The 23,950-nt window shown below is 37.0% G+C and overlaps 1 protein-coding gene across 1 annotated transcript; it reads right to left on the bottom strand.

The window, feature by feature from the left end:
• Positions 1-228: 228 nt before the first annotated feature.
• ZBBX (zinc finger B-box domain containing) lies at positions 229-22,802 on the bottom strand. Its single transcript, XM_074834608.1, has 19 exons — positions 22,735-22,802; positions 22,059-22,172; positions 20,435-20,525; positions 17,740-17,788; positions 17,448-17,557; positions 12,799-12,803; positions 11,347-11,515; positions 10,733-10,907; positions 9,867-9,987; positions 9,209-9,333; positions 8,826-8,929; positions 8,397-8,504; positions 7,480-7,510; positions 5,953-6,197; positions 4,966-5,131; positions 4,275-4,430; positions 3,086-3,322; positions 1,398-1,530; positions 229-453 (listed from the first exon to the last, which is right to left on the bottom strand). Exons 1-19 carry the CDS (start codon positions 22,800-22,802, stop codon positions 378-380), a joined length of 2,283 nt encoding a protein of 760 aa, XP_074690709.1. The 3' UTR covers positions 229-377.
• Positions 22,803-23,950: the final 1,148 nt, after the last annotated feature.

The following is a 23,950-nucleotide window of genomic DNA, read 5'->3' as shown; positions in this document are numbered from 1 at the left end:
TATAAACTTGGGCATATTGAGCCCCCCAATTTAAGAACACTCCATTAATACCTCTTGCACATTACCTCTCAGCTTGGCAATGTGAAACTGTATTTGGAGACAAAAATTCGATCTGTGGGCAAGGAACCTTATATTGAATAAAAATTACATTTAAAAAAATCCAAAAAATAATAGCACAAGACCAGTTTTCTTTTATTCTGTTACTTCTTACTAGTAAAAAAGCCAAAATCAAGGGATTTTAAAGAATTTTTATTGACAGTTTTACAAAACAATCTTTAATAAATAATATCTTGAGCAGCACTCAAGACACCTCTTCATCTGCTTCTTGGATTTGTATGATACACAAAGATAGAAATTGCATTAAGTTTTTTGCGTGTTCACTGTAATGCAAGAACCTGCTGCTTATCCTCCAGAATTTCTTCCGCATCATCCATTTGGCTTTCATCCCAGCCCCTTAAAAGAAACATACCACAGTGATTTTCAACAGCTCAAATTCCTCAAGCTACGCTGCTTTAAGCCTCAGTGACGTATGTTCACATATGTAGAAGTAAAAGGCATGAAAATAGCTTTTGCTGTATATTTTGCAAGTATACATACATTACAAGCTATATTCATTTTTTTCCCCTCAGTTTGTCACATACATTTTCACCTCTTAAACAAGTAGGAAGTAAATAACATTGTCACTATTGTGCCTTAATAGAGAAATCTCACACACTAGAACAGGCACTATTCCTAAATATTGTTTAGTTTTCTATTGACCTGCAATTCCAATATTATTAACATTTAAGAAAAAAAAAAAAAACACAAAATAAAAAACCCAAACAACCACAAATCTCTGAATCAGCTATATTCACACAGCACGTAGTTAACCTCAGTGTCTCACTGACCCCTACTAGTTACAAGATCATAGGAAGAAATCAGGGACAGACAGAACTTTGGGGAACTTCCTTGTCTCCAGCCACCTCCTCAGTCTCCAAGGCAATGTAACAGATTTATCGCAGACTATGGTGAGTTCAATGTTATTGGCTCACCTGCTCACAACTGCTCTTTTTAAAGGTACTTTACAACCAAAGAACTTAGATGATTTGTAATAGATCTACTTTACAAATTTCAGCGCTGTATATTAATGAAAGCTAATGCATTAAAAAAAAAACATAATCCCAAAATTTATAGTTTGGAGTCTCAACACCAAATATATCACTTAATTCTTAATCCGAGCTGCCTGAGAGTACTGTCTTAGAACACCAAGGTACAAAATAGACCATGCTGATATCTGTAATCAGCATGTGAAGTACAATCAGAACGTGTAGACTATTTTTATTTCAGTCCTGGCAAGATGTTTGGCATATTGAGCTTTATACACTATCATAAAAACATCCCCAGCAAGTTTAACTTACCTGGGAGTATCAACTCTGCTGTGGTCTTTTAACTCTAGGTTTTTATGTAGATCTGTAGTATTTCTACTTATCTTCGAGTGTTTGCTGGAGGAGGTTACATCTACAGAAGTTAAACTGTAACGTTTTTCAGAACCTGAAATATTTTAGGTCATTTCAAAAACAAATATAAACCAAAAAATGTAGTATCTACACTACCAATTTTAAAGAATTTCACAATATCAACAAAAACTTCCCATTAAAAGTCTCAAAACATCTCAGCTGACTTTTTATTATATGATTCCTGTGCCGTTAGAAGTAACGGAAAGGGTTTGTTTCTAAGATGTTTATGCCAGTACAATATGAAACCTTGTATATAGGGCCCACTAATACCTATGTGACCTCAAAATACCGTACCAAACAGAGAACTCCGGTAGTACATATTTAAAACAGAGTAACAGGATATATCCCACACCCACCGATACAAAAAGATGAACAACTGGGGTCACAGTCTATGCTCCTTATACAACACACATGCAAGAATGTTACTATTTTCCCAGCTGGCTGTAAGTCTCTGCTATAAAGCTATAAGTGGAAAAGTATTCCAAGAAAGTGGAATGGGAATGGAGAGAAAGAATGGGACAGTTCAGCAATAACTTCCTCCCTATTCTTCTCTGAGCATATTCAGCACGGATGTTCATTCTTCAAGCATTAATAAGACAAACTCTTCCAAAAACACATTGGTTGTGGTGAGTACGTATCAAAGAAGGAAGGACAGCTATCCTGAAATGTGGTATTTGGAAGCCTCAGAAAAGATGTGGGAAAAAATACAGCAAAACCTAAGGTAAAAACATTTTAAAAGACAGAACACTCTGGAATCCAGACTACTTCTGTTTGCTGAAGATGCATCGTAGCCAGGACCTGCCAGTAGAAAAGCACCACAGCAGCTCAGAGGGGAGGGACTATGCTACAGCCTAAGAGACGCAGTTATCAAGGCTGCTTATGGCACAAAGTGTCTTGGGCGCTTGACCCATCTCCTCACTGAGGTGGAACAGAAGCACCCCAATCATTTTTTTTCCTGTATTCAAAGAAAAAAACCAGAACTCACCCATTCTGTTCAACCATAACCAACTGACCTTGCCCGCCTGCCATCTCCCACACCCTCAAAAAACAAGGAGATGGGTTTAAAAAGACAGAGGAAAGGGAGTTGAGTCGAACCCAAACTGAGAGGTAATACCAATGTCTGTTGTGCCCTACTAGCGGCAGTTCTTGTCAGGAGAGATTTATAACATTTCCTGTCCATCTCTTCCCCTTCTTGTTACCCTTACAACAAATCACATCTAGCTTCTAACACCACCGGGGGTGTTCATTATTATATATCCACAGAAAGGAAACCTATTTAAAAGAAATTTATGATCTGAAGTAATACCTAGCACATCCTACAGATTTTTTGCAACAAAATGGAAAAGATAAAAAACTTGAGGAACTTGCATGAAACAGTTTGCTTCTACTAAATTAAGGGTAGGTTAAAGACCAAATGGAAATAAATCACTGTTCAATCACAAGAGAGCCTTGCACCATCAAATCATCTGGTACATTTTTGCATCAAAATCGGTTAGATCTGAGAAGGCAAATGAAATAACTACTTGTTTTCACTATGTTACTTGTAAACACAAGGGGAGGAAAAAAATAAAAGCAGTATTGCCACTTACCTGTATAACTTTGTAATTCTTTTTCCAAAGCAAGTAGGGCTTCTTGCTCAGCTTCATATTCCCAGCAATACTCATCTTGTTTAGTTACAGCAAGGTATTTGTGTTTTGATATCTCAGTATCAACTCTAAACGTACGCACAGGTGAACTCTTTGGTCTTGGCTGTGTGTTTGCTGGACAATTTCCAGCCAGTTTACAGTGCAGTGTATTTGTTGACCAAGGTCTCCTAAAATCATTCCCTGAAATAACAGAAAAGGTGACAAGTTCTAATAATTCAAGATTTCACACATAAAGAGAATTTTATCTCATCTTATTATTGACATTCATTGTAGTTAAAATTATGATTCAATCTGAACAGATTAATAATTTTGCTTAAGATTGTGAATCAATAAATTTACAATTACACTGGGAAATAGCACCTCATACTTCAGGGGTATCTTTCAGAAAAAAAAAAAATCTAAATATTATATTCAGTGGCACAAATTTTAGGGAAGGGGAGAGACTGAGGATGTGTGTAGAAAACTTAAAACTTTGGTTCTGGGTTGGTTTTTTTTTTTTAATTTAAGGCAACATGAATAAAATACAGACACTTTCAAATATTTTTCTGGGATTCAAAATTGACAGTTTCAATTTCCTCACATCGCGTTTTTAATATTAAAATGCCAAGCTGGTTGCTTAAGATGAGAGAAATAATGTAAGCTACATTCCTTGAGATGAAGACAGTTGAAATATAGAAAAGTAACTAAAAACTGCAGATGCAGTTATGCATTACTTGTTTCCTTGTTTCTTATAGTTTGTGTAATAAGACTTATTTCAGTAGTATGAAGAAATCTTTTAGTAGCTCAAAACCATATTGTACTAGATGCTGCAAAACACACAATAATACATAACCTCGTTCTAGACAGTTTATCATCTAAATATTCAAGCTAAGAGAAGAGCAATGGGGTAGACGCAGGAGTAGAAACTAAGCACAATAAAAAGAATTATTAGGGACAGCTGCCAAGAGATAATTTTTAACTCCTCATATGAAAACAATGCCATATATATAAGCCATTATACCCAAAATACAAATAAATAGAAGCAGATACAAAGACGACCTAAATTCAACAGAATCATCACAGACAACCTTTCTACTTTTCACATAAGAAAAATTAACCTGTTAAAGGACCTCAAAGCTGTTGCTGTCCTTACCTGTGTACGACCTCCACGCTACCATCAGGGGAGAAATTCTATTCTGAGTCTCCAAACCGCTTGAAGGTCTATTCAACTGACTTTCTAAGACACCTTGAACAACAGAGTCATCAGCGTATTCACTTAAGCTCCTGTCAGCAACCCACTTTCCATCTCCTGAAATTAAAAAGTATTAGAGGAAATGATTTGCAGGTTTTCTGTTAATATGCATTTACTGTTACTGTGTTTGCTGTATTTAATATGTGTGATTTAAAGAAGTCATGCAACAAATTTTCTACACATAATGTAAAAAAAGTCATATATAACACACTAAAAACACTAAATTCAAATTATATACTTGACAGAATTAATATTCATGTTCACTAATCATTTCACATGTTGTTTCATATACACCATTGAAAGTATTTTTTCGGGATATATACTATGCACAAAGAAAATCAGAAATTCCTACTGGAACCAAACTCTCAGGGAATACAAAGAAGCATATAAATCTATGACACTGTACTGATGTAATTTACATCAAGGTAGTAAGTTTATTTTACCTCTCCACAGCACCAGGTGTGTGTGTTGGCATGACTGTTACTCCAAAGTGACTTCTAAAAGCAAGCTAGATCCAAGTTCCATGAAGAGAAGGATGTGTTACAGCAACAGTGACAAGTATGTGTGTTGTTTGAGGATTGCATTGACACGCCATTACCTGGAAACGGAATACTACTGTCCATAGGGCCAGAGCCAGCACACAGTGAAGAACGTGCTTCGAGTGTTACTTGTTTAGGGTTTGCACCTACAACAAAGAAATCTTCAAGTCCCCAATACCGTGTAGAAGCAGATTTCTGTCTTTTGGCTACATCCTGTAACTTGAATAAACCACAAAGATATTAGAAACAAGAAAAGAAACAGGAAACTTCATAAGTTGCCCTTGCAAGTTTATATTAATAAAGCGCTCATTTCATAAAACTTGGAATGATTCTGACAGTGTGGTGTAATAAATATTCATAAGGCTGATGGTTTTGCATGATATATGCTTTAAAATCCTATAAACTTCAATTACTAATGCTCTCAGAGTTTAAGTCTATTCTTCCACTGTGGACATGAAAAGCAGTTTTTTCTTTGTTTTCACTTATCTTTGTGTATACCAGCTAAAGTAATACTGTTTAACAATGACACCAAATCTAATGTCTCAACCTCCTCCATGATTTTTTTGCTTTCAATTTTATTTTCCACAAAAGAACATTTGAATAATTTAGGTTAAATAAGAGTATCTACAATTTTTGGCATACAATCAAGAGGTGAAATGACCTTGATACTAACATGGGAAGAGCTCTCTTCTCCCCCAACATGCCCTTTTTTTATCTGAGACTAGTCTGTTCTTTTGCTTTTTTTGAACATCAGCAGAAGACTGATAATACACAGTGGAAAGCACAGAGGCTGTAATTCCCTACATATGAAATACAGTAGGCAGTGATAATCCTCTGATTAAAACTGTACTCCTGATTGCTTTGGGGTGGGGTTTCTGGAGGAGAATGGGGAAAAGAGGTAGAGTATTTCATGGTAACCATACAACTATCACTATCTCTCAACTAATTCAGAAACACGGTATGTTGCCTCATGCTAAACTGGGAAAGTAGATTAAGCAACATAGTTTATCTATATAGCAATCAAAGATAGAATATTTTACCGCTGAAGACTTTGCAATTACAGGCAAAACCAAACTCTGACTACTGCAGACACTGTCCAGTTCTTGTGAATCTTTGTTGGTTTTCTGCAGCTGTGTCTCAAGGAGGTATCTGTTGCTCATTAGTTTAGTAGGGTTACAGATTTTCTCAGGTAGTTGACAGGAGCTGAGTGATCTTCTCATAGTCTTTAGGTTAATACTCCCCTTTTGTAGTGCATTTCTTCCAAGACTGCAGTCAACCATTTCTTCTACAAGAATACAACAAAATCATGAAAATATGATTTTTTAATGGAAATGAATATGAATTATAACCTGCAAGTCTACTATATTTTCCTCATGAACTTAAAATATGATACCTCCATTGCAGGTGCCCCTAAGGCATAAAATTACAAGTACAGTTAACTTCCATTACCTTCCTGCCAACATACATGGACTAGACTTACCAAGTACCAGTTCATATCCAAAGCATATGTTCCTGTACATCTTTGTCTATGAAAACACTAGATCTTAGTAGTAATCTTAACACGTTTCCAACCACTACTTCATGCTAATGTAACTTTTTACATTTAGAATGCTATAATCTAACCAGAACCAGCATAAGAACTGCAATAGTAGCAATTTCATAAAATTTCTTTAAAATTATAATGGTTTGAAATACATACTATCAGGCTGTGAATGATTCTGCAAGCTGTTTTTCTTTGTTTGTAGAAGACATAGCCATTTTATTTTTTTATCCTGTGCCCAAAGAAGCACATAAATCACATCTCATTACTCAGCTCTTGTTTGCTTTTTCACATTTGAAGACTTAAATAAGCAGTTTCTTGAACTAAGCACAAAAAGAACAAGTGCTAGGTCCTGTAAGTGCTGGAGCAATTGTTCAGTACTTCCAAAAATAAGAAATGAATTGCCCTTACATTCTAACTTATTTCTTAACATTAAAAAAGTGACAATGTTTTTTTACATAGTCTTGGGACACAGAGTAAGACCTTTGGGACCCCTTAAGAGAGCCACAAAATAAAGCTGCCAAAACTTTCATGGTGATTTCCCTGACATGCAACAGGCACTGGAAGACTTATACACAAATTATGATCTTTTGTGCAGAACAGGTAATCATTTATAGTTTCTCAACATATCTATATGAAAGCATTTTTCTATATAAGAAGGACACATGCCATACGTTAAATCTAATACAGTACAGATAAACTCAGAGATTTGTAAGATCACCTCATCTGCTTTATAATGGGTTTGTTCTCAGTACTCAACTCACATTGGGGCAGCCTCTCCCTCAAATACGAGCTCAGAGCTGTGAGATTACTGTCACAGTGGATGCCTATCATTTCAGAATAGCTTTTACAGCCCAAAAAATTGTGGGCAAGGGACCTGCATAGCTCAGGGTATAGCACATAATTTAACCATCTTTAATTTTTTTTTTTTTTTGGACAACCATCACAGTTGACTACCACATCCTATGAAAGACCAATAAAACTGTATACACTTATTTCTACCATACAAATAACTTTCAAAATTTACCTTGAGAAATTTCTTGCAAAGAAACAGGATTAAGAGGAAAAGGTAGAAAATATTGAGTGTCAGCTGCGGAAGTTAAATGACAAGATGACTTTCTCATTATGTCTCCAGTTTCTCTTGGCCAAAGGTCTGGTGCTGTGTTGCTCTGATCTGCAACTGCCAAACCACTTTGAAACATAAGAAGGAGGAAAAAACAGAAGAATATGATATAAAAAAAAAATCTAATCATAAATATGTTTTGGAAGATCAGAAGAATTGCACATGTGTCACTAATTATTAGGACTCTTAGTTTTGCCTGGAATTACAAGATTAGTTGAGTGAGAGTATCTTAAAATTACACAACAGTGACCAATTACAAATGAGACATTTTACCTGTAATTCACAACATACATATATAAAAAATGTATTTTACATGGTTTAACACTGGAGTGATCAAGCAAACAAAATAAAGAAGTTTCAAAGTGATGCCTCTAGTTACAGGCAATTAATATGCCCTGGTGGCTCACTGACACAAACTTACTATTCACTAAGTTTAATGGTAAACGTGTTGTATGCCTGTTAACTGCCAAATTGTCCTTAGACTGTCTTACAAACTAGTCATGAAATCATTAGGCCATTCAAATAAAAACTTTCAAGGGCAAAAACCAGCAGTCACAGACAGGATCTTGAAAGAAATGTGAAGGAAGGGAAAGCAGTAACTAAGTGTCATGATACTGGCACAGTCTGTCTTGCACCAAGGATGAGAAGATGGATGTGTATCTTAACCATGCCTTAAAACAATTTTCAATTTTCAGTCAAGGATTCTCCCCTTTCATATGAAGTATGACTGTCTGCAGATAAAAGCATCTGTTTCTTAGGAATGTAACTAAATCAGAAAATATGATTATTTCCTTTTCTCTCCCAAATAATCTCTTCTGGTACCTTCCACACTGCTTGAGTGGTTCAGTATCTCCTTGCTTATTCATTCCCATAGGCCCAGCTTCCATCACCAAGAAGTTAGATGACTCTTCCAAGTCCTTGCCAAAAGACTAATTAAAAAAACAAAACAAAAAAACCCCCATATTCAGATTACAATTCAAAAAAAATGACGTGATTAAAAGCCTGCAGATTTTACTTTTGTATGATTTCTATATAGTAAAGGTCCCTGGACACAACAGGAAACACTTACAGGGAACCTTTGGAAAGACAAATTTTTCACATTTGAAGGGGAAGATAAACAATGTGCCAACATTTTTTTTTAATTAGAAACTATTTAACTGTTGCTACATTAAATATTTAACAAATCAGTATTTAAACAGATCACTTCAGATCATGTGAAGAGTCAATGAAGTCCTTTATTACATACTTACACCATCAAGGAACTCAATTTTCAAAGAGGACTCCAAACTTTCAGAAACAGTGTCGGGTACTTCCTCTCTAAAAACAGATGTCCAATATCTCTTCACCTCTTCAACTATGAAATATAATTAATTTGATGTATTTATTTTTTTCCTTATACATTACAAATATATTTATTGTCCATTATAAATATATACAAATATATATTATAAATATGAATACAAAAATGAAAACTTTTTCTTTATTATGAAATATCATAAATTTTTCACTTCATTATTGTTACTTACTTCAAGCAGAAACTGCTGAAGTATGTAACTGTTCAGCAATCATAACAAAAAAGAAACAATCCTAGAAAAAGTATTTGTTAGATACAATAAACAGAAATCTGTTACACCTGTTAAGTCATCGACATCATCATCATCTTCTCCCCCTCCTCCAAGCACAGCCTGATGTACACTTGGTGTTTGCACAGGCCTTAAATCTTTAATGCAACTACCAGAAATTTGATCAACGGGAGTTCTAAAAAGGGAAAAGAAATCAATCTTAAAAAGTCATCATTTTTTCCACATATAACATCACAGTCATTAAAAAGAAAACCAAAACACACCACACTACTTACTGTCGCAGTATTAACTGCTGCTGAAAAGCAGCATCTCTTCCTAATTTCATTGAGATGACCTTGCACCTCAGGGACTAACAAAACAACACTGTAACATTTATAAAAATATCCTGAAGATCATCCTTCCTTATCTCTATAAATCTCCTGTAGCAAGTGCCCCAAAATCAAGCGACCACATATCATTACCAGTCTTCAAATCCTACAATAAACTGATAACAAAGAGAATCCATCCGAATGCTACCTCTGCAGTAATTCTGAAATATGAAGTCATCAAGTCTGGTTATTAGTTATTTTACTAAAATAAAGCACCCTGTGTACAGTCACCTTAACTCTTGATAATATATCTAATGTTTTAAAAGTTTCAGTGGAATTTTTGTTAATGCTATTAAGTATTTCTGCCTTCTTTCATTAGTACCAGCAACTTCAACAATACCTTCTGTATTTCTTAAGCAAGAGTTTCTCCATGTAGCTCAGGCCATCCTTCTTGAATTCAATGTGGATAGGTTCCTTCTTAACAGTGAGATTTGTCTGTACCTCACAAATTCCCACAGATTCTGTTAGAATTATTTAAAAAAAAAACAAACTCATACAGCTATTCAGATTTATAAGCTTGCTATTTAACTACATTATTTGAATGAATGTCACATTAGTAGTCTATGCCTAGCTAAGTCTTTGCATAATTCTAAAATTTAAATGGCCAGCAGTATTAAAAAAAAAAAAAAGAAAAAAGGAAATCAGTATAATATTTTTTGTACATAAATACACAAAGAACAAACACCAGCCATGGACTAGAGGAAACAGACTAGCTTGCGCAAATGCAATCAGACAAGAGGTTTTTTTCATATTTTTTCATGCATACTTCAACTGATTGCATCTTTTCACTGGGACAAAGAAATATTAAAAGCCTGTGGAAGGCAAGGAGAAAATGTACTTTGATACAACATATGAAATCCTGAGCCATGCACATTCCTTGTCTCAGTTAAAAGCTGTGACTTTATGCTTAAGCATTAGTTCATGTTATGAATATGATGAGACAATGCCATAGAGAAGTACAGGGCCACAAGCTAAACAATCTGACCAACGCCACAGCTCATGACAAAAACTGGGATAAACACTAATCTGTACATTATTATAAAAACTTCAGAGATTGTTGATTTATAAAGGAACACAGAGAAAACTTAACAAGAAACACTTACTATTCTAGCAGCACATGTACCTTCACTAATTAAAAATCTGCTAACTCACCAAAATGGATCCTAATGTTTTTAAAATGTAATTAAACCAGAAAAAAAATCATACCTGATAGGACCTCACTGGCATGCAGTCGTTCTCTATGATCACAATTACCTTTTCTCCACTGAAGCAAAGCTTCCTGAAAAGACTTTGCAGATTCCTCTTCATTAAATACATCATTTAGCAATAATCCTTTGTCCTGATTTTCAAGGCCTGTACAGGTTGATTCTGAGGACGGTTCCTAAATCAGTGCCGAAACATAATTAATACAGCACTTCTGATGATAATCCTCTCCCCAGTTACATACAACAGCAACAATGTTTTTAGTACCAGCTATGGAAATGCAGGACCCTCTTTTCCAGGCTTAATCTAGCTACGCAATAATCAAGATCACGCAATTTTTAGGTGGTCTTGCTCACAACTAAATTGCAATGTTCTATCAAGAGCGAAAAACAAGTCTGCATAAGCACAGCGAAAGAACATTGAACTTAAATGCTTTTAGCAGGCAGAAAGCAGTAGCCCTGGCTAGCCCACACCCCCTCATCAACATGGGTTAGTGGGCCGTGCAAATCCAACAGCCTGACCCCTCACTTGGGCATGCTGCAGGAAAACCCAAGGCCACACTACCTAAGGTGTCCTAAACAAAAAAAAAAAAATATTTTTTTTCCTGAACTGTACACTATCTCAGCACTGCCTACTGATGTTAGGAGAGGTGAAAACTTGTCTGATGTGACCTGATGCTTGCTGTTTACTTCCTTCTGCTCATGATTAATTTTTGATTCATTCAAATTTACCTCCTTGAAGAAGTGATCAATGACTTCCAGTTTTCCAACACGTATATCAGCTTCTCTTTGTTAATGAAACATTACGAAACCATTAATTTATTATAAACATACTCAAACACTCCACAAACAACATATTAAAAGCAAGTAGGTAACCATATATTGAAGAGAGATGGTGACATAAGCACATAATAATTTCAATAATCAATAGTGTGCAAATGTGCAAGCAAAAATTCAATAATCTGAATATTTCATTAGGTACTACACAAGACAGACTACGTGAGGTGCTTTACACTGCACATATCATTTCAACAAATTTATGAGCTATGTACTTTATTAATGAAGTTCGGCTTCCAGAAGCTTTTCAGCAGACAGAAGCACATCTCTAGAGGTCAACAAGAGGAAAATGTTCATTTAAGGAACTAACTGAAATACTCATTCACACACAAAAATTAGTCAAGGAAAGCCCAAACTATAACGATGAGCTTGACTGAAAATAGCTAGAGAAGGAGAATAACAGTTTTACTCACACTGGGACTTTACTGATTTGCAACCTTCATCAGAACAAAGTAAAGTACTGTGGAAATGTGATATGAAGGTTTTTGATTACCAACTCTCAAATGATTATCAAGCAAAAACAAAAAATATTTTATGTTCATCCTTTCCATATGTTGCCTCCCTACACACAAAAACCAGAAGGAAAGATCCTTTGTCTCTAAAATCCTCAGGTAAGGCACATATTCTTACCACAAACGCCCAAGACCAGTCCAGGTACAGGCAGAAAGTGTAATCAGGAGGGGTCAAAGATGTCAAGCAGCCATTACAAAACTATAAAGTACTCACATCTCCTCCTTTCCACCTACTCTACACTATAATCGACCCAGTGACTTTGCAGTTGCTGGTCGCACATTAAATAGTGAGAATGCAGGGAGACTTCAAACAGCAATTACTTTCTCCTTTTGCAGGCTTCCTCCGATTCTTATACTGCAACGCAAGGTGAATAAGGTTCAAAGCTTACTCTATGAACATGTGTGCTTCGTCTTTTTCCTCAATCCTAATAGTTCATAACCACCCATAACTGACAGCAATTTTCTCCCCAACATTATCAACATGTTGCTAACATACATGGAAATCACAAAAACATATCCTTAAACTGAAAAAAGAGGGAATTTCTCCCTGTAACTGCCCTTCTCCTTGGCTCATTCTGTTTTTCAATGGCACATTCCTTCAAAAGTACATAGCTAAAGATTGTGTTGATTTCTTTTTTGCCACATGAAGAAAATAATCTTAACATTACAATAGAAGTCACATTCCTTTGAAAGAGATAATTTTATTGATGTAGCTTGATACATCTGCTCTCTTTAAGCAAGCACAGTTGTGTTACGTATGGTTCTTTCTGATGCTCGGGCACACACTATATAATAGCAGACCAATATCTGAAAGGCTCACCCTGCTGTGTTATTTGTATAAACAGCATGAAGATCTTCACTGAGATTTTGCTCAATGGCTCCAAAATACTTAACCAAGAATTGCAAAACTAATTTTAGAGAACACTTGCAAAGCTTATTTGTTCTGGCCTCATGGTGAACTTCCCAGCAGATGAACTCAGACACTAATTTTCTCCTACTTCATCATACATCAGCAACATCCACTCCCAAAGCAGCAGTCAGGAAGGGGGCAAGAAAGACCCAAGGCAGGAGCAACGTGACCCATGAAGGAAGTTAGAAAGCACTTCTCCGGATTGTCACAGCTGGAGTGAGCACGTTGAAATTTTCTATTGCATAATTTCTCTAAAAACAGCTTTTCCTCCTCATGCAGACAGCTAAAACTCTAGATCAAGAATCACATAACCTCACTTGGACTGTAATAACCTTTCCTCCCTTTGAAAAAAATGGAATTACAGCTATTTTCTATTCCAAATGCAGAAGATACCTTTTGATTTTACTTCCTGCACCCTCTTGTTAGCTCCCTTTATTAATAGAGACAGTTTCTAATTAGTTGCGGAATAGGATTGGAGAAAAGAGGGAAGAAAATGGGGGGGGGGGGGGGGGGGGCAGAGAGAATCACAACAGCTAAGGTGGAATTCAGCCGACGGAGCTGGAGGGATCACAGCACTCCACGATTCTCTGTTTAAATCCTTGTATTCTTCCACTGAACTGCTCTATGACCTTTAATCCCCACAAATAAACTTTCAACATCTCAATCCAGTTTGTTTACGACAAAAAATGGGATAACTGGCTTATCCCTTTAAAAAAAAGAAAGGAAAAAAAAAAGGTCTAAAAGAGAACACATTACAAATGTCAGATTTATCATTGATATCTTACTACTGCTACCACACAGTTTTCAGTTCTAGGTTTAAAAGATCTGCTACAGTCTATCAAAAAAGAAAAATCCTAAACAGCCTGCATTTAGATGTGTGTGGTGAAATATTTTTATACCCATGCAAAACAGCTCATGGAAAAAAAACTTTTATATCCACTGCATATTTCAGGATAGCACCTGATCCCAAAAAGATTATTTATCACTGGCTCTTTGTTACTCGCAGGATGGTGCATCCTTCTGTAACTGCTTTAAATTCTCACCTGAAGCTTTTCCATCAAATGATGCAATCTTTCTACTAACATACTATAAGCAAGGATCATTTCAACAAGGATGTATTTATCAAACCAAAAGCTTTAACAATTTACTGCACTGCTAAAAGGATTATATTTCTGGGAAGAAAGAATGAGATCATCAGATAAATTTTAGCTGGATAACTGAACGACATATCCAGTGATATCATCGAAAAGTAAAATTTGCCTTCGTGAAAATCTCATATGGTAGAACTGAAAAAGTTAAATCAAGACCCCATCTACATTTTCTACGTTTATATCAGTTTGCGTTCTCAGGGTAACCTTCATTCTTTGTAATCGCAACAATGAAATATGAATCCAAACATTTTTTCATTAAAAATTCCTGACATGGCTGCTCTTTGATTCATTAAGTCCAGCTCTAAAACAGTCACCATTAACACAGAAATTAAAGAAAATTAAAAGAAGCATAATAATATGTATTATTATTAAAGTTATTTAAAAAAGTGAATTATGGCATTTATCAAAACCAAATTTGGAATAACCTTAGGAGAACAAATATAGTGATTTTGTCCAAAAGATAAAATCCAAAATGCATTTACAATTTGGTCCAAAAAAAGAGTTGTTACAACTCACGTCTATGAAATGCAATCAAGCATTATGCATGAAATTTAAGTTTGTTACAATTAAGTGTTATACAATAATTCTAGAAGGAAACTTTACTACCCTAATTATAAAATTATAAAAATTTTATTGTTCCATAACAGATACACAATGAAGTTGTATGTTAGAAGTTGAATATTACTGTGCTGAACAATAAAATTACACACAAGTCTCCACTGTACTGTATAATATTTTACTTTCATCACACTTTATTCCTTTGAGAGCAGAATCCAAGTATGAAAGAATCAGGAATGCTGACAGTGGCATCTGACAGAACAGACATAATTATAAGTAGGAATTCTGAGTTTCAAGCTTCTTTATACGTAAATTACAAGATTGTTAAACACACTCACAAGGGTATGTAATAGTCTTTGACTGATGAACTGTTCCTCTGACCATTTTTAGTAGTTACAATTTTTTTTTTTCTAAACTGCTTGACATCCATCAATTTGGAAAAGCGTCAAATATAGCAGTAACAGTATTTCAAAGAGGCTGTGTAAAACTCTCCTGACGCAGCACTTTGTTACCTATTTCCACCACATCACACTACCATAGGTTCCATTTAACTCCTTTTTCTGAACTACAAAATCCATCAAGCCACAAGAAAAGCGCATGATTATTTTTTTTTTTCCCCAGTAAGTATTGCAATAGAACAGCTATGCTGTTTGCTTCTATGAAAGCTTTTTAACTGAAAAACTTTCTCCTGAAGAAGCAACTCCCATGTGACGGTGTGACATGAACCCCTTGGTGATCCCAGCAGCGCTTGTGCCGACCGGACCGGCGCTGTCGCGGCCCGCGAGCCTTCCTGCGGTCAGGAGTGAAGTACTCGGCAGCACAGTGTCACCTGGGGAGGCGAGGGAGGCGGGGGGAACTAAGGCCAAAGCAAACCGCGGTTCAACCCATCACACACAAAAGCGCCGACTTCCAGCCCGCTCCAGCGCTACACGCGACAGCATCACCCGCGGAGGGGCGGGGCCTCCCCCGCGCCCGGGCGGCCGGTGGGGACGCAGCGCCCTCTGGCGGCGCGGCCCGGCCGGTACCGGGGGGCTCCCGGCGCGGGAAGCCGCGGACAGCGGCGGGGCTGCTCCTTAAAACCTCGCAGGGGAAAGAAAAAAAAACGCGCAGAGTTTGCACTGTTGGGGATGATCAGCTGGGGTACACAGACAGGGCGTCAATTCTGGGGTGAGCATTAATGAAACCGCGGGGGGAGGTCGAGAACAAACATAACGAAGAATCAAAGAAGCAAAATCCTGGTGGTTCTGGTGCCAGGGAATTCTAACAGAAATTTAAAATCCACAGGTATTTTTTCCTCAGGAAAACAATTAAAAATCCCCCCCCCCCAAAAAAAACAAACAAACAAACAAACAAACCAAAAACCTGTTCCCTCTGTTTTCAGTGTTAGCAGCCCCAGCTGCTCTAATTTGCCATAAAAGCAGCACGAATATGTCCTGGCATGTATTACAGGGAGATGATCTTTCTAAGAGAGATGCTACTTTTTTAAGAATAAAAATGTTCTGTTCTTATTCAGCAATGGAACTACCCTATTTGCACATGTTACTTCAAACACTGACAACAGCATGGGGCTGTATCATATTTTGGAGGCTAGGTTTCCTATTTACACTTGCCAAAAGGCAAAATCTCTCTATATTAAATATAAATCACCTCATGCTCAATAATACTAATTTCCACTCTAACACAACCAGCAAAGTTGCAGCTCCAAAAGCAGTCAGAATTAAAAATATGCCCTGGTGCTTATCAAAGCATTTAAAATTACAAAATATTCACAGACCACTCAATTTTGTCCCATTTGCCTAAAACCATACATCTTATTTTAATCACATGGTAGTGTTCTTTACTTAGGTAAGAGATCAGTCTTCTTCAGCCACATTCGCATGCTGAGCAAATTAATAAAAATACAGCTTAAAGAAACTCCCTGTTAAAGAACTGATAACAGTTCTGATAACAGAATCATTTAATCCGTTTTCTTGCCATTCACAGAGATCAGCGCATAAAACCTCTCTTTACCTTATGCGTACTAAGTAGCTACCACAGCAAGAAATACAAGAATTAAAGTGGGTATCACCAGCATATTTAGGGAAACAGAAGAGAAAAACTATTACTATAATTTTGATTCCAGCAAGATAAGGTATTAAAATAAAGTAGGGTCAAATTAATCTCAAATATTTAAGCAATTTTTTCCTCTTTTTAAATTGCTGCACATCTAATAGTCACTATGGCACCTCAAGCTGACCATCTTAGAGAAGTCTTATTTTTCCCAGCAGAACAAACTGCAAAAATAAGGTATTAACAAATCTTCAATTCACCAGAGAAGCTAAGGCTAAAAGTTCAAATGAGCTCCTTGACTTTATCATTTCAAAATAGCAATACTACCATCAAAATGACTCTTTTTTACAGAAGGGGTGGAGGCAGCTGGTACGACTTCCACAGACAACCATAACACAACCATGTTGTACAGAAAAGCTAACATTCAGAAACCTGACCTAATATTTAGACCTGCTCCTGTGTTTTAGGTGTGCACATCACTATTTCCATATATAGATCTCTTCACGAAGGAGCCTGGAAGTAAATTCCGGGTCAGACTGCTTGTCTGTGCAGACCACACACAGCTTACAGCCTGCATAAAGGCAAGGTAATTAATTTTACAACACGTATATCATAAATGTATGTCTAGATACTGCCCCAAAGCTGCTAGATATACACATTATATTCTGGTGCTATAGAGTGATTTTTAAACCATTTACTTACCAGCCACACACTCTTCATTTCACATGGTCCACATGCTATCCCCTTCACTTCAGGTTTTTCATGAGCTACAGCATTTGCCATTTCATGTTTAAACGGTTCTTTCACTGGTTCTAAAAAAACAAACAAACAAACAAACAAACAAACCACCAAAAAACCCCACAACAGCCAAAAGCCAATAAACCCAGTAGTCCAGACTCTGACTTCCCTATTGCTTAATTGCAGCAATCTCCAAGAACCAGATACTCTACCAGAAGTTTGTGAGTTTTTATTCCGTTAACAATGATGTCTTTACCTTGAATCTGTTCTTTGAGTATTTGCAACTTCACTTTTCCTGGAGAAACCTATATGGAAGAATATTTACATATATATAAGGTGCTAATGAAAACGAATAAGAGCATAACTTCACAGAATCATCTCGGTTGGAAAAGCCGTTGAAGCTCCTCCAGTCCAACCATTAACCTCACACTGACCGTTCCCAACTCCACCAGATCCCTCAGCGCTGGGTCAACACGACTCTTCAACCCCTCCAGGGATGGGAACTCCCCCCCTGCCCTGGGCAGCCCATTCCAACGCCCAGTAACCCCTTCTAGAAAGAAATACTTCCTAAGAGCCAGCCTAAGACTTCCCTGGCGCAACCTGAGGCCATTCCCTCTTGTCCTGGCGCTTGTTCCTTGGGTCAAGAGACTCATCCCCACCTCTGCACCCTCCTTTCAGGGAGTTGTAGAGGGCGATGAGGTCTCCCATCTATATTCTATATTCTATTTCTATAGAATTAAAATGTTACCATTTCTAGGAAAATAGCTAAGCACGGATTTAAAGAGAAAAGCCCATGTATTGCTCATGACAGCCGTTTCCCTCCTGACCCACAACATGACACTGTCCCTGCCCGGACAGGTACGCGGCACGTGTTGCCCCCAGGCACAGACCCGCACAGCTTTCAGAACCACGCTGACTCCAGCTCCATACAACCCCTGCAGACATCTACCTACAGTTTGTTGCAGGAGGGGAGGTGTTACTTTGCTTTCCTTCTGCTTCTCGTTACTCTTCCATGATCTAGCACCCCAGTAACTAATAATTTTCAACATATTTGCTCCTCAGTTTTTCTCTGCAGAGCCCACACTGCATCCTTACTTCCCCCCCACACTCTTATGCATCTGCAGGCATTTTAATTTTGCCCTTTGGAAAATTCTGCCCCATGCATCTTCTCCTTAGGCATCACAGCGGAAATCTGAAGTCTTTGAAGCAGTAACAGCTCTGAGTTGCTTGTCTCAGAGAAGGGGAAAGAGAAAGAGGTGGGTTAAAGAAAAGCTTTTCGCTCTGATCCTCTCTTCTCATCACAGACAAGTAGGCAATTTTATTGAAATTGCATGTGTTGGTTGAGAAGACCTTCACACCAAACTGCCGCTGCTTCAAAAGACTTCAAATAGCAACTGCGACAGCTTAGTCCGAAGTTGTCATTGTCTGGTTTTCTCTTCAGACTTATATAAGCTTTATTTCAGCCAGTTTCAAATGGTGTCTCTTAATTAACAGCTCTCATTTCAACATAGCATACGTAGCATGGCTTCCAGAAAAAAAAAACCTCATGAGAGAAAACTCTTTTTATGTCCCACTCAGTCCAATTTGCATGCCTCTCCAGACTCATCAACGTCTGCTAAAGGAAAGGGGAAGTATCTCTAAATTGAATTAGTTTGGATTTGGGGATCCCCTACAGATTTTTCGTAATAATTCATGGACCAAGTAAAGAACATAAGCTCTGTTATTGCAACTGGTATTTTAACAGCACTTGGGAACATTATTTGATGACAGATACACCTAATGCTTGCTTCCATGACGTATAAAGCCTCAAGGATGAGAGCCTAAGCTATTAAAATGACGAATTTATTTCACCAGAGAATGAAATATTAAGATTAGGTTATTACAGTTGGAAGTGATAACACTCCCAACAATGTCCAGTCTTCAGCTACTTACAAATTTGATCAACTTTTACCATTCCCATACGTCTGCCTTATCCTTACTAATTTTTGAGAGTTTGAGCAAAATTGCTCTAGCCATTTCCAAAAGGAAATAAAGGCAAAATAGCGCGCGGTGTACATATTAAAAAGAAAACAATTTTTCCAATGATTTAGCAAGAAATTTCTCCATTCCTCCTTTTAGGTCTGAGCAAGGACGTCATAATCAACAGTGAATTGATAAACCTAAGTCCCATTTTAAAACACTAAGAAGCATTCCGTCCCAGTCCAAGAGAATGGACTGAACCCAGTCCTTGTCCAAGAGAATGCTTCAAAAAACTGTTTAACCCACACCTGACCAACTACCATCACTCCTCAGGGGATGACTGTAGGACTTCTCCAGTTACTGTGGGCCAAGGGGCAAGTTGGGTTCTCAGTCTCCTTCTGAACTTACTAAAAGAAATCCAGAAGCATCGTAATAAAGATTATAGCACATGCAGGAAGGGGGGGGGGGGGGGGGGGGGGGAATGAACCACAGAGTCATATGGAAGTTCTGCTGTGAATGCAGATGTCATTACACAGCAACCGAGTTAAAAAACTTTAACTGTAGTATATTTTAATGTTGTGTGCCTTTCTCATAGTTTTTATCTATGAAGACAGAGAACTTCAAAACTTCACACGAAGCTTTGTATTTCAGATTCGTAATACACATTAGACGTTTGAAAGACAGGCTCCTGATGACTTCCATCGCTACCAAATTAGACACTTACAATGTTAAATCTGTACAAGCAATAACTTGCTATATATTGCAATTAAAAAAACCAACAGATCACCAAACAGAACTTGATGTTCCTCCAGCTCAAAGGAAACCATAAGCTTGGCATGGAAAAAGAAACAAACAATCTGGAATTTTGCTCAGAAGGTGATTAACCTTTTATTTTTACAGTATTTAAAGTTCTCATGTTCTGTAGCATAAATCTAGTTCTAAATCTTGTTTTGTAAATAGTTTTACCTGCAAATATATTGACAGTTTACTACCTTATTATTTTCTTTGCTTTGTGAAAAAATTCGGGCTTGGATGGTCATTGGTCCTGCCTGTCCAGATTTCCAATGATAAGCACTTGATTTCCTATGAACAAAGAGCAAGAAAGAACTTACAGATTATGTCTTCTGTAAGCAAGAAAAGCATAAAGGTTTTCCTACAGGTTTTTAAATAAGAACAGAGCATCACAAAAATAAAATACTTGTCTACAGGATCATCACTTCCTCAAAACACAAACACCTCCCTTCTACTGAAACCTGCTTCACACCTACTTTAATAGTAGTAAATATATCAAACGTGTAAGAAAGTACTTACTTTTAAACCATCAAATTGATCTAAGTTTTTAAACATAAGAAAATCCCATCAATTCTCTAAAGTTTCTTTTAGTCAAATAAAAATGTAGCAGAAGTAGACTTCAGATAAGTCTTCATTGTCCCAATTCACTCTAACGCATTCATCCAGCACAGCTAAAACACAGCAGCTTTTAATAAACCAGGAACACATACCTACAATTAAGATTTCAGTGAATATCAGTTTCAATATTGACTACTATGACAAACCTGGAAGAATTTAAGTCTAAGGGAGATTAAACTGATTTTCAGCTTTAGCACACTGCATAATACACTATTGTGTAGTATTTAGCATTCAAATGACTGATCTAATTTGTTTTACAGAAAACCAAACATAGAGCAAATCAAACTAAAGTATACAAAACAAGGGGTAAGGAAAAGATATAGGAGGCAAGAGGGATGATCTTCCCACCAGTGGTGCAAATGCCAATGATTCCTGTACTCTGAACTCACCGTAACAACACCGTCAGGGTTTGCAGGTACAAGGCCATGAGCACAATACAAGAACAATATGGGGAAAAAAGTGCCATGTGCTATCTAGAAAATATTGCCTCAACAGCTCAAGCAAAAGTTTTGAGAGCTGCAAACAGCAGGCCCTTAGCATTACCTAGACTCAGGCACTGAGGTATCCAAGGCACCTGTACCTCTGGTGACAAAGTATGTCAGACAGAAATACAAAGGCGTGGGAGCGGATGTTGCAGAGATTTGCTGACATTTGGAGTGACCCAGTAACAGAGCTGAGAGATTTAAACCTCCACCTAACGCTTGCTTCACTACATTACACTTGCTTCCCAAGCCATGTTTTCCATCATACAGAAAATGTCTTTCTGAGGAGCTACACAGATGCATGTAACATGGGATCAAAGCATTAACCAATGATGAAGAACAGCACCCTCTTTAGAAACTTCAGAAATAAGACTGAAATGGTGGAAGAGAAAGTTTCTGTCTCCTGCTTTAAAACTAACATGACAGAGGAAAAACGGGGAAGAGGGAATAAATGAGGAAATGGGATCTCTGCTGCTGAATATCCCTTCCAGGAAGGATTTGTTAGTTTACTTCTTTGAAAAAAAAAAAGTCAAAATGTTACATGGAAGTTTAAAAATAAGAAATTCCTAGGGTAGCGTGTTTATCATTGGGAAGAAAGATCAGGGAGAAGAGACTGAACACTATTGTGAATTCCAGAGACAGTAAGAGTTCCCATCTGGGGCAGGGGGAGGTGTGGAGGGACCATCTTACTGGATTCCTATTTTGAAACAGAAACGTAACCTACTTTCTCTCTTCTTTTTCTCTGCTCATGGTTGACTGTAGTTGCTGTAATTTCTCCTCCATCTCTCTGTTTTCTCTTTCCAACTGCACTTTCTCCAACTGCAATTCTCTGAGAGTTCTGGAAGAATAAAGTGGTAAAACATTCATTAGAAATAGCAAGGTACCTGAAGAAGTTTAAAGTGGCAAGAAAAAAAAAAAAGTTGAAAAATTTGTCATTAAAGGCACATCACCATTCAGTCTTCCAGCAAGACTGACAACCGTTCTGGAAAATTTAGGGCAGGTCAGGTGCAAACTCACGGGACTGCTGACAGTGAGATGGCTACTCCAATATAAGCTTTGGTGTGGCCAACATAAAACTGATCCCATTATGCCTGTATTCAGAAAGGTTTGTTGCATAATTGTATTAAAATAAACTATCCCAGTGAATTCTTTAGTATTGTTTGTTTACAAAGTATACATGTTAGATATACAGAGTTCTAAGACCTAAAACTTACTTAGAAAGTAGATTAAAGGCTAAGAAAAGGAAGGCTTATTGATAGAAGTGTAGGGAAAATACTAGAAAAGAAACACATGATGATTCTTCTCGCTCTTACACAAATAAGTTCTATTTAATGTTGCATTACAACTTATTAAAAATGATGAAATAACATCTCTATCACAATCAGATAAAATGCACTTACTTTGCTTTTAATCTCACCGAGGTTCCAGTTTTTGAGCCTGGGAGTATTACAAAATCATTCATGTTCATGATACCCAGTATAAACTCTTCTAAAGAAGAGAATTTCAATGATCTACAGTTAGCAACCTGTTGAAAGGGGAATTCGATTGAAATTAAAACAGTAAAAACTTGTTACAAATCCAAAGTATTAGTGTATAGAAGGAGAGAAATGGAGCACAGAACTTGTTTATATGAAGTGCCAATAAAATCCTAGAGCAACTCTAAATTAAATTTAACTGAAAGAAAAACTTTTTATTACATTTATGATACCAGGGAAAAGATTCACTTGTCTGTTTCATTTGGGCAATTCCCTAAAGTTCAATGAAAGCAGTTTAATATAAAATAAAACACAGATTTCTTGAACCAGACCCACAGAAAGCACAGAGAAGGAGAAAATTGTATCAATGGCTATGAAATCAAACCATCTCAACTGATTTGGAAAGATAAATGTCTTGAGTCATATACAAATTGATACAAAGGAACACAGTAACTCACAGAGCAGAGTTATTCCCTGCTGTCAAAGCTTCAAGACAGTGGTATTTTAAAGACATTTTTTTTCCCCCAGGTTGTAAAATACTCTTCCAACAAGCAAGTTCGTACAGCATGGAATCCAAACTGAAGCTTAACATCCACACCCGCCCTGCGCTAGAATGTTTGCAGTGTAACTAGCGCAGACTAAGCAGGCTGCTGGAAGAAACATGCCAATGCTCGACTTCAAGCACAGTGCCAAAACTGAACATTTACTTGTGCATTATGGAAAAGGAAAAAAAAACTTTATAGTCCAGAGACTTACAGCTGACAAGACATTTAGAAACCGTTTTTCAACTGCTGGCTATCAGATTCCAGCAGAAAGCAGACCTAACTGAAACAATGTAGAGAAGCTTAGTATTTGAAATACACCAAGTGTGTAACTGAGCTCAAGAGCAAAAGCCCAGCTGCCTGTTTGCACATAAACTTGAACATGACCATTAATACAGTTAAAATGTGTCCAAATAATACCTCCACCCGTGAGGCAAAACGCCTGTCAATGGCATATTACAGTTAAAACATCTAGTGCCACAGAACGTAAAAGCAATGACATTTCAGTGCTGACAAAAATGTCAGATGTATGCACAAAACACGCTCCTTACTGTGCCAGAAAAAACAAGCACTTCATTCTTTCTTATCATTTCCAATTA

This window comes from Strix aluco, chromosome 9 (assembly GCF_031877795.1).
Source record: "Strix aluco isolate bStrAlu1 chromosome 9, bStrAlu1.hap1, whole genome shotgun sequence".
Classification (NCBI taxonomy): Eukaryota; Metazoa; Chordata; class Aves; order Strigiformes; family Strigidae; genus Strix; species Strix aluco.
This window is presented reverse-complemented; position numbering and strand designations above follow the sequence as displayed.